Consider the following 12313-nt stretch of genomic DNA (forward strand, 5'->3'; position numbering starts at 1 on the left):
TAATGTTCGATGAGTCCATGAACGCAGCAACGAAGACTTAGACTTGCACTTTAGACGTTGGTCAACTGACGAGACCGGTGCCCTGTTGTCAGGGTTGTAAGGTCAATCAGCACTCGGCATAAAAGTTTTTGCGTCCCTCTGACCTGTCTTGAGCGTGGCTCTGGTGAGTTGTGCCACGCTAATGTTTCACCACATCATTCCGTGTTGACACACTGAACATTTTCCTGTTTTTTTTGTTTAGGTAAAGTCTTAAATTTTCATTTTAGAGGACTTAAAAGGGTCTTAAATTTCCTGTTAAAAAATGTGCAAATACCCTGTCTTAGGAAATGATCAGTAATGAGTGTCGTCAGTCCATTTTAAAACAAACACTACAGATCTGCTTTACTCTAGAAGGTGAAGTGTAATTGTGAGCTACACTAACAACGTCTTTCATGTTGAATACTGTAATGCTTTAAGCAATACACTGTATAAAGCGCTGCATGAATAAACATTTGACTTCACTTGAGAAAACTTCAGAGTAAATCAGAGCTTTTCATCCAAAATAATAGGAAAGTACTCATCTTTCACTTGTTTTTTTTTCTCCTGTTAAACAAAACAGAAGAAATTGAGGAATGCTAGAAACCTGTCACCATTGACTTCAATAGTGTTTGTTTTTCCTATTATGGAAGTCAATGGTTGTCAGCTTTCTTCAAAATATCATAAACATTTTAGAAGAAAGACGCTTATAAAGGGTTGTAGACACTTCAGGAAGAATAAATAGTAGGTAAACGTTCATTTTTTTGTGTGAACTACCCCTTTAAACGTGACGTCTACAGAAAGCTGGACCATCAAGGATATAATCCATTTATTAAACAGGATCTTTGTGTGTAAAAATGTACATTAATCTCACATCTGAAGTATTTACAAATACTTGAACAAGTCAGTGATGTATTGTCATAACAGCACGTCACCAGGCTGCTGGATGTCCTCGTGAACACAATGAAACAGTCTCCGCTCCACTAGGTGGCGCTTATGTAGGGGAACAAATCCAGATTATCTCGAAGATTCTGTCGATTTATAAAAGCAAAAACCAAACCATTGGCACATAAAAGCGCAATAAAAAACAGTAACGACTTCATTCAGAACCCAGCGATTCCTTCAGTGGAGCATTATTTAGGGGTGCAGTGATCCCTGTCGCCCTCTGGAGGGCGTAGTAACAATAACAGCAGCTGACTTGGTTTGGTAATCAGTCCCAGAAGGAGAAGTATCAAAAATCTCATGTCGCTCAGCAAGACGCCGAACCAAAAGCACAATTCTGACAAATATAAATATGAGCCACTCATAGAAAACTAAAAGACTAAACCGTTATACCATGGCGTTGCTCTCGCCAACTTTATCCACTAACTGAAAGAGAAACAGAAAACATTGGGTTAGATATAAACACTGAAGAAGACTAAACATCTGTTATTGATGCAAGCACTAAATGAAGACAGTCGACTTACTCCACTGATACCGGGAAGGTTCAGTAAAGATCCTAGAATAGGCACCCGCCTGATGAAGCCCACCGCAACTGGGAAAAAGCCCCTGAAAACAAATAAAGACCAAGTGTTATTACCGATACCATGTGTAACTACTCGTTAATCTCAGTGTTGGGATGAGCTAATAGACTAAAGTATTAACTGGTTTAGAGACTGGTGTTGTTACTTACACAATGTTTTGTTTATTGCATTTCAAATATGATGATACGCAATGAATACACTGACGCTTTCACTTTTTATTTTACTTGGAAATTCTAGAGTTTCTGGTTCAGCTCATGTGTTTTCCGGATCGTTTGAGAAGTGTGAGTGCTCGAATCGAGTTTTAAGCGCAGTTCACTTGGGCTTTGGCACGATACGCTTGTAGTGTGAGCCCGAAACTGAAAGCGAGACGTGACTTTTAAAGGGACTGTTTGATATGGATTTATTAATCATTCTTACTGTTCAATGAACGCAAACTGCCGTAGATTATTAAAGATGCAAACCCCTCACTGCACGACAGCTGCACCTTCAGCAAACCTCCTAATTCCTACAGCATGAGGAGTTTATAAGCGTCAAAAGTGGCTGATCTGTTCGGCAAAATATTTGACTGTCACTGCATATCAAACAACTTAAACAATTTAACTTAAGAAATCCCCGCTGTGCTGAGCGTTTACTGAATCATCAATGTCGTAAGTGTGCCCACTGCCCAGGCCCGAATGTAATGTGAGTGCGGGCTGTTGGGGGAGACAGAAGGGGGGAAAAGCGTGCTTTGGCCCGGTTCAAGGCAACTGTATAGTGCACAGGTGTCAACCTCAGTTCCAAAAGGGCCGCAGCTCTGCACAGTTTAGTTCCAACCCTAATTAAACACACCTGATCAAACTAATCGAGTCCTTCAGGCTTGTTTGAAACCTACAGGTAAGTGTGTTGGAGCAGGGTTGGAACTAAACTGTGCAGGGCTTCGGCCCTCCAGGAATTGAGTTTGACACCCCTGGTATAGTGAGAGTACGCCCTAAGCATCTTTCAGTGCATATTTAGCCTAAACTTCTTGCCTTCAAAGGATAGTTCACCCCCCCAAAAAATTAAGATTTCTTTATTATTTACTCACTTTCAGTTGATTCTAAACTTTTATGGGTTTCTATCTTCTGTTAAACACAACAGAGGATATTTTGAAGAATGCTAAAAACCATTGAATTCCATAGTAGGAAAAACAAACACTATGAAGTCAATGGTTACCGGTTTTCAGCATTCTACAAGTTATCTTCTTTTGATTTTAACAGAAGCAGGTTTGAAACAAGTAATAGGTTAGTAAATATCGGCAGAATTTAGATTTTTGAACTGTTCTTTAATTTTAGTTATGATGTAGACACATGGATGAATGAGAAAATGCCGGTACTCTTTGCTATTCTGCATTGGTGAATCTAATGGACTGGTGCATATACAAATAACAACATCATTAATCTCTCTCTAGAACAAAAGACAGATCATTAATGTCTTATGAGCAGGTAAGTTACATTTATTTGACTTAAATTGGTATGTTTAGCTACTTGGACATTAGACGACCGTCGCGATGCATGCTAAAAATGTTGTAAAGGTCAAACTACAACCTGCTAGACTATTCCAATGCAAAAGAGACTTTAAATATTTGTATGAACTTAAAAAAAATACAGAGAAGCACATTTATTTTAGATGATTTATTTGGGCGAAAACCAAGATGTGGAAGATGTTGAATAAAATCCAATTTAACCAATATAAACATTATCTGCACTTCTTGGATTTGACTCAAACATGTTAATTTCACTGTTTGTAAATATACAGTACAGCAATCCTGTTTTATGTAGATAAGAATGATATCAAAGTGAGTGTCCTTGTAGTATACGACCTGATAGGACATTCAAGTTTCATTTTTGACTATGGAAACTACTAAGGATCATTCTAATAGCATGTAAATCCAACATAATAATCCACATGATGTAAACAAACATGGATCAATGGCATGCACACAGTTTCCGCCAAATCCGACCGGTCAACTTTCAAACATGACTTAAAGAAGCTCGCCATAATCCTTTAAGATATATTTGTATTTGTGACTCACTCAATATTATTTACATTGTTCATTTCATGTGTATTATCATTAATAAATCCCCCTCCAACACTTTCATCTTGTTATAAAAGCTAAAAACGTACCTGAAAAGGAGGAAAAACCCATAGACTTCCAGCACCACACCTACAATCGGCCATCCTATGAGCACCACACAAACGCCTCCCAAGAAGAAACCGGTGGCTTTCATTTTATGCCGCTGGAAAAAGAACCGGAACGTTCTTTCCAATCCGATAACAAATGAAAGACCTGCGACAAATAATATCTACAGACAAACAAAAAACATCCACTTTAGGTTCGTTACACAGATTTAAGCAAACCACTCCATCCCATCTACTGATCTATATTTAATATTATATCTGAATTATATTAGAGCGAATTCAGGGCAATTTGGGACACTTGTTGCCATCGAGATAACCAAAGAAAAGTGTCCCAATTGACCTGAATTCTCCCTATATCAGTGGTTAAACTGCATACTCACATTTCCGATGGCCAGAAGTGCTTTATCAAAGAACAGAATCATTCCGAAAAAGAGGAAAAAGACGCCGAAGCCCGTCAGGCCCATCCCGATCTCTGAGCACACACAACAACAGACTTTATTACAGATACTGCAGGCAAATCAGACATCATTTACAGGCTGAACAAACATGAAAACAGGTATTTGGTGTGCTAGTAAAAACGCAAGTACTGATGCACAACTCTGCAAATATATTATTTATAGTTCTTTTAATATTCGAAAAATAATAGGTGATTAACAAACAGAGTTTAGTCTGTTTAACAGACAGAAAAGGAGAAATGTAGATGGATGAATAGATGGAAAAAGAGAAAAAAGATAGGTTGATTAATAAAGAGACAGAAAAATATAAAATAGCAGACAGATAGATAGATAGATAGATAGATAGATAGATAGATAGATAGATAGATAGATAGATAGATAGATAGATAGATAGATAGATAGATAGATAGGTAGATAGATAGATAGATAGATAGATAGATAGATAGATAGATAGATAGATAGATAGATAGATAGATAGATAACGAGACAGAAAAACAGATGCATGCATGGATGAAAAGAGAGGAAAAATAGATTGATGGATAAATAAACTGATAAAAATAGATAGATAGAAATAGACAGTCAGACAGATGGATAAAGACAGAAAAATGAATGGATGACTGGAAAGACAAAAATAAATAGAAAACCATACAGAAAAGGACTGATATAGATATACAGATGGATAAAAAGATAGAAACGAGAAATTAAAGAAATAGAAAAGCAGATATAAAGATAGAAAAACAGATAAGAGACACAAAAATAAATAAACAGACAGAAAAAAGATAGGTGGATGGATGGATGAATTAATAAACAGACAGAAAGAGACAAAAATAGATGTATGGATGGATGAATAGAACGAAAAACGGATGGATGTATAGATAAAGAGGAAAAATAGATATAAAAAGCTAGAAAGACAGAGAGAGAAAATAGATGTATGGACAGATGAATAGATGTTAAAATAAAAATAAATCGATGTATTACTAAACAGAAAATTAAACAAAAATAGATACTGATAAAAAAAAACAGACAGAAAATGACAGATATAGTCTGGTTAATGATTTGGTTTTTGCGAGAAACAAAAAAAGACAAGATAGACAGACAGACAGATAGATAAAGACAGAAAAATGGATGGATGAATAGAAAGACAAAAATAAATAGAAAACCAAACAGAAAAGGACAGATATAGATATGCAGATGGATAAATAGACAGATAGAAAACGAGAAACGAAAGAAACAAGACAAAATAGAAAAACAGATAGAGACTAAATAAATAAATAGACAGACAGATAGAAAAAAGACAGGTGGATGGATGAATAAAAATAAAAAAGAGACAAAATAGATAGACAGGTAGAAACAGACAGTAAATTACAGACAGACAGACAGACAGACAGACAGACAGACAGACAGACAGACAGATAGATAGATAGATAGATAAGAGGTAAAGGTGGTTTTATATTCCCACATTTAGACTTTCTCCTTAATAATATACTTTCAGAAAAGTATTCTTTGCTAATTCTATATATTGAAATCATATTAGCAGCCAATGACCATCAAAAGCACAACATTGTCCAGTCAAATAAAGTGTTAATGTTGTTTTCGAGTCATTCTTAGATGTGATTTCAGTCCCAATATTCCAAGTACCATAGTAAACAATATGTGGAGCATGTCACTGAAGGAGTGTGCGAATATTAAACCCTCTTCACCTCAATATAGCTAGATGGAACACTATGGATAAGATTGCAGGACTGCCATATTTATACACGATAGTACTGATTCAGTGTACATTACTATAGTGGAAGTGGAATGACCGTTAAATCACAGAGCTTTACAGCAGTAACGTCACGCTAGTGCTTTGATTGTTATGTTAGCGGCCACGCCGTGTATCCTCATTCATTCCCATTCATCACTTCCAGAACATTTCTAGCGTTAATTCCGCATTTCTAATACGTTTTTACTTAAACTAACATCATTAACGTAATGTAAAAATACACAACATCTGACTTACTCTGCGAGTCCGTTAATGAAATCATGATTGTGTCGTTAATCAGCTGCTTTACTGACTGAGGAGTGAAACTGTTCTCTGTGTGTGATCGCCACGACACCGGAAACACGTAGAGATTCTTTAAACGTCTGAAATGACGCAGGGACGCCCTACTAAAAACTCAAATTCAAGATAAATACTATTATCATTGCTTTTTAAATTAAATAATAAAAGTAGATATATATATTTTTATCACCGTTCCCTCTCGACATTCAACGAAAAGTTTGTTAGTTTGAAATCAGCCTTTGTCTTGCAGGGAATTGTAGTTTTCAGTCCGACTCGAATGCGTTCTGAAAGGACACCCTAAAAACTACAAATCCCAAATAATGAATTGGGAAGCAGGAAGGCATGTCTTGTGTAGCCGGGAGACGTGTTCCCTGTTTATTAAAGTAACACTAGAGTTCACTTGTGCTGGAGCGTTTACACCTTTGTTGTTACAATGAAAACATCCGGATCTGTGTAAAGCTAAGCAAATTATAAGACTGTTTCGTTTTAGCATTAGCAATGAATACGCTGTTCGCGGTCACTTTGGTGTTTGTCGGTTGCTGCAGTAATGTTGTGTTCCTGGAACTTTTGGTCAGGTGAGTTGCTCGTATTTGCTAATTGTTCATAAAAGTGTGTTTAATGAATTTGAAAGCATCAATTCTTTCATTTTATATTGTGTTTTATTTACAGGGATTTCCCAGGATGTGGAAATATTGTCACATTTGCTCAGTTTGCCTTCATAGCACTGGAGGGCTTCATCTTTGAGACAAACTTTGGACGCAAAAAGCCACAAATACCCCTCAGGTTAATAATTTATAGCATTTATTTTGCTTTCACCATTTATTCTGTGAGATTAGCATGATGTAAACACGTTACTGGTTATTGTATGTGAATGGGTTGCCAGATTCATCTCTTTTGGTACATGTAAATGTATGTTTATTAATTTATGCTTAAAGAAACACAGTTTTTGCTTGTTGAAAGCTGTAAAAACCAGTCAGTGTTAATATTATAGGTGAGAGGTGAAGCCTTTGCTTGGTCATTGTGAGTTTGTGACAGCTTTGACAGATGCTTATTGATTTTACACCTTGTGTAGATAGCCCTATATTAGGGTCAAAGATGAAAAAGGGCTTTCTGGGCACCTAAATATTAACACATCTAAAAACAATTGCCATTAAAGTGTGTTGTTAAATTTAACAAAACATTTCTGAGCAAAACAATTGATGTCATGCAGATTTATAGAATACAACGAACCTAAAATGTCAATAATATGTAATGTACACCATCATATCTGGCTTGAAGAATAGCAAGAATCATTTCAAATGTCATTAAGGATCACTAGCATTAGCATTATAATTAGCATTAAAATGCTAATTAATTGTCATAGATTTCTCATTAACCTTTAAACCACAAGGTTTTAGTGAGTTTTTAATTATTTTAAAAATACAAAAAAATGATATTGTCAATCAATTATTATTTTGTGCTTTTAATAAAGTACAGTTAAGAACAAATTTGCTTTATTTTTTACTTTTAATTGAAAAATATATGTTACACAGATGATGGGTTGTTTATTTACACATATATAGACATTGAGATGTTAAAAGTAGACTTGTATTATGCATTTATAGTCATTTTGTGTTCTTTTATTAATATGTATATATATATATATATATATATATATATATATATATATATATATATATATATATATATATATATATATATATATATATATAGTGCTGCGCATAAATGAATCTGTTTAGACTTAATATAGGAGTGTGTTGCATATATTCATTATGTATATGTAAGTACACACATGCATGTATATATTTGAGATGATGTTTATATTTAGATATAAAAATATATGTATATGATACACTATATATATATACTTTTATTTTGGATGCAATTAATTAGGATCAATCTTAACCCAGCACTAATAGCTATCTATAAAGTGTGTATATGTGCAAAAAGTTATGTTATTTATTTAATTTCATGCAGATGACAAATGTGTTGTTTTATCTTTGCCCCGTATACTACACCTATACCTGTTATCTATTACTAGCTATTATCTATCAGTTTTCATTGTGCTTGTTTTGCACAACCTGTTTGCATAGAGTATCATGTATGATAGCTGAGCGCTGTTAGTTACATTCAAAATAGTACATTCAGTGTGTAACTGCAGTGTTGGACGGGTAGTATACAGTATGCGGTGTGTGTGTCAAGCAATATGCAAGTATTTCATTCCAAACATAGTTTTAAACCTCAACATGATTATGTTACCGTTTAGTGCTAAATCTAGAATCGCGCGCTGGGAAAGATGTTTATCGGTGGTGAATGATTTTGTTTCAGGGCACAGATTTTATTCTTGATCCATAAAATGATTTATTGAGCAAAAAGTAAAGCTACTGTGATTGCATCCTTTAAGTAAAAAAGAAGTTGTTGTTTTTTCTTTTACTAATTTAAATTATTTTGTCAATATTATTTATTTATTAATTTGATGTCTGTTTATTTTAAGATAAAGCCTTCTCAACATAAAATCATTATTTGGCTTTTTTGTATGTGGCAAAGTTATTTGATTGTGTTTTTATTATTATTTTTCACACAGCTTACAGTTCAATGCATTATATATATAAACATGATAAAAAATTATTATTTTAAATGCTAAAACAAAAATAGTTTTGTAATATCTAATTTTAATTTAATATTATGTTTTCAGGGCTCAGATTTTATATTAGATTCACAAAATTATTTTTTGTGCAAAGAAAAGTATAAAATGGACCATTATCAAGTAATTAAAGTAAAGAAAAATTACTATATATATATATATATATATATATATATATATATATATATATATATATATAAATTTATTTATTTATTTATTTTTATTTTTTTTTATAAGGCCACGTGATGCATTTCTGTCAGTCTACTTAATTTGGCTTTTTTGTGACATTTAAATACAATTATTTAAAATGCTAAAACAAAAATAGTTTACTAATGTCATTTTAAAATGGTATCAAACCCTCTTCTAATGAACATTGAGATAAAATGTTCTTAAATGATATTTTTTCAGGGCACAGATTTCTTTTGGATTCACAAAATTCTTGTGCAAAACATTTATAAAAGCGACCATGATCACATCATTTAAGTAAAAGTAATTGCTTTATTTAGTTTTGTTATATTCATTAATCTTTATATATGACATTCACATGTAAGTGAGGGCATCACGGGGGCGCAGTGGATAGCATGATTGCAAGAAAGTTGTTGGTTCGAGCCAGTGTGTTTGCTTGGGTTTCCTCCGGGTGCACTGGTTTCCCCCACAGTCCAAACACATGCGCTGTAGGTCAATTGAGTAAGCTAAATTGGCCATAGTGTATAAGTGTGAATGCAAGAGTGTATGTGTTTCCCAGTGTTGGGTTGAGACTGGAAGGGCATCTGCTGCATAAAAAAAATGCTGGATGAGTGGTTAATTCTTCTATGGCGACCCCTGATTAATAAAGGGACTACACTGAAAAGAAAATGAATGAATAACCTTGCATGCAAGTGTAGTTGCATAGATAAAAACACCAGTTATTTTCTAAATAGTGGAACAGATATTTAAGAAGAAGCTATTTAAATATTTAAAACCATTAATCCTATAGTTAAACATGCATTATTATTAATTTTCATAATTTTTTTTTCTCTTTTGCAGTAACTATGTGATCATGGTGACCATGTTTTTTACGGTCAGCGTGATCAATAATTACGCCCTGAACTTTAACATCGCCATGCCTCTGCACATGATCTTCAGATCAGTGAGTATCCTTCATTTCCTGCCCTGAGAACCGATCTTATAGATGTTTATAACCTCTCATTTTCATCACAGGGATCTTTAATAGCAAACATGATTCTCGGCATTATCATCCTGAAAAAAAGGTATGCAAACATCAAGCACAAAATCATCACTCCGTGTTTATTCTGCATATTGTGCAGTCAGGTTATTATTTTTATGACTGCAGATATTCCATGAGTAAATATCTCTCCATTGTTCTCGTGTCTGTTGGCATTTTCATCTGCACGATAATGTCTGCAAAACAAGTGGTGAGTTTTTCAGTCACTTCAGTCTCGAAATACGATATTTGTTGTTAATTTATGCAGCTTGCATGCACTTTACTGGTTTGCTTTATATGCTTATTTTATTTATTTTATGCAGAATGTTGAGAAAGGCGGCACAGAGGAGGATGGAGTTTATGCCTTCATGCATTGGCTTCTGGGTAATATTTCCATTACACTTTAACACCCAGGCCTTTTATATACTACTTAAAATGTATGAAATGGCATTATTATTATTAATAGTCATCTAAAATAGCTGTATGCTAAATAATTATATGTGGGTATTCAATGCATAAATTTGTAGATAATACACTTAAAGACAAAAGTTTGTGGTAGTATTTTGTAATATTTAAAGTATGCGCTGTTTAGTTCAGATTTATTCTTATTAACGAATCCTAAAACTTTATTTTAATGTGACAAAATGTGTAAAATAATGTGATCAATATGCTTAAACATGCTAGTAACTTTCCAAAATGTATAAGCAACATGTTAGAAATGTGTAGCAAATTGTGCTTATGTTAGCAACATGATAATACATGCTGGCAGTGTGTTTGCAAATTGCTAAAATATTTTAGCAGCATGTTTGAAATGTGATGCACATGGACACAATAAGTGAAAACATGCTAGCAGATGGTAATTACAGCCGAACTACTTGCTAATACATTAGCAGCATGTTTAAAGTTTGATAAACATAGGCACAATATGTGAAAACATGCTAGAAAATGGTTATAACATTCTAACTACTTGCTAAAACATTAGCAGCATGTTTGAAATCCGATAAACTTGGGCACAATATGTTAAAATATGCTAGAAAATGTTTATAACATTCTAACTTCTTGCTAATACATTAGCAGCATGTTTGAAGTTTGATGAACATGGGCACAATATGTGACAACATGCTAGAAAATGGTTATAACTTTCTAACTACTTGCTAATACATTAGCAGCATGTTTGAAGTTTGATGAACTTGGGCACAATATGTGAAAACATGCTAGAAAATGGTTATAACATTCTAACTTCTTGCTAATACATTAGCAGCATGTTTGAAATAGGATGAACATGGGCACAATATGTTAAAATATGCTAGCAAAGGATTATAAAAGTAATAACTACTTGCTAATACATTAGCAACAAGTTAGTTGTGATAAACATGGGCAGAATGTATCAAAATATGCTAGCTAAAGGTTATACAACTCTAATAACTACTTGCTGATACATTTGCAAATGGTCATATCACTCTAACTACATGTTAAAACATATTAGCAGCATGTTAGAAATGTTATAAACACAGGCACAATATGTGAAAACATGCAATGGTAGCAAAGGGTTATAAAACCTCTACTTGCTAAAACATATTAGCACCATGTTAGAGATGTGATTTTAATATTTTGGGCATGTTTATCATTATATAAACATGCATAAAAATTGTTATAAGACTAGCTACTTGCTAAAGCATTTTAGTACCATGTTAGAAATGTGATAAACATGCTAGCAAAGGGTTATAGCACTAACTACTAGCTAAAACATGCTAGCATAGGTTTATAGCATTAACTACTAGCTAAAACATGCTAGCAAAGGGTATTTACACTAGTTACTTGTGAACAAAATGCTAGCAAGAGGTCATAACACTAACAACTTGCTAAAACATATTAGCACCATGTTAGAGATGTGATTAAACATTTTGGGCATGTTTATCATTATATAAACATGCATAAAAAGGGATATAAGACTAGCTACTTGCTAAAGCATTTTAGTACCATGTTAGAAATGTGATAAACATGCTAGTAAAGGGTTATAGCACTAACTACTAGCTAAACATGCTAGCAAAGGGTTATAGCACTAACTACTAGCTAAAACATGCTAGCAAAGGGTTTTAACACTAGCTACCTGTGAACAAAATGCTAGCAAGGGGTCATAACACTCTAACAACTTTCTAAAACATATTAGCACCATGTTAGAGATGTGATTAAAATATTTTGGACTTGTTTATCATCATATAAACATGCATAAAAAGGGTTATAAGGCTAGCTACTTGCTAAAGCATTTTA

The 12313-nt window shown here is 33.7% G+C and overlaps 2 protein-coding genes across 2 annotated transcripts in view; one reads left to right on the plus strand and one right to left on the minus strand.

The window, feature by feature from the left end:
* Positions 1-829: 829 nt before the first annotated feature.
* golt1bb (golgi transport 1Bb) lies at positions 830-6458 on the minus strand. Its single transcript, NM_001031671.2, has 5 exons — positions 6153-6458; positions 4076-4167; positions 3681-3859; positions 1482-1563; positions 830-1383 (listed from the first exon to the last, which is right to left on the minus strand). Exons 1-5 carry the CDS (start codon positions 6175-6177, stop codon positions 1345-1347), a joined length of 417 nt encoding a protein of 138 aa, NP_001026841.1. The 5' UTR covers positions 6178-6458; the 3' UTR covers positions 830-1344.
* An 80-nt stretch (positions 6459-6538) lies between these two features.
* slc35b4 (solute carrier family 35 member B4) overlaps positions 6539-12313 on the plus strand; it is a 10680-nt gene continuing 4905 nt past the window's right edge. The window contains exons 1-6 of the mRNA NM_212652.3: positions 6539-6769; positions 6864-6977; positions 9865-9967; positions 10039-10088; positions 10172-10253; positions 10366-10426. Of these exons, the coding sequence (NP_997817.2) occupies positions 6693-6769; positions 6864-6977; positions 9865-9967; positions 10039-10088; positions 10172-10253; positions 10366-10426 (487 nt within the window). The 5' untranslated portion in view covers positions 6539-6692. The remainder of the gene's footprint in view (positions 6770-6863; positions 6978-9864; positions 9968-10038; positions 10089-10171; positions 10254-10365; positions 10427-12313) is intronic.

The sequence above is a fragment of the Danio rerio genome, chromosome 25, assembly GCF_049306965.1.
Source record: "Danio rerio strain Tuebingen ecotype United States chromosome 25, GRCz12tu, whole genome shotgun sequence".
Lineage (NCBI taxonomy): Eukaryota > Metazoa > Chordata > Actinopteri > Cypriniformes > Danionidae > Danio > Danio rerio.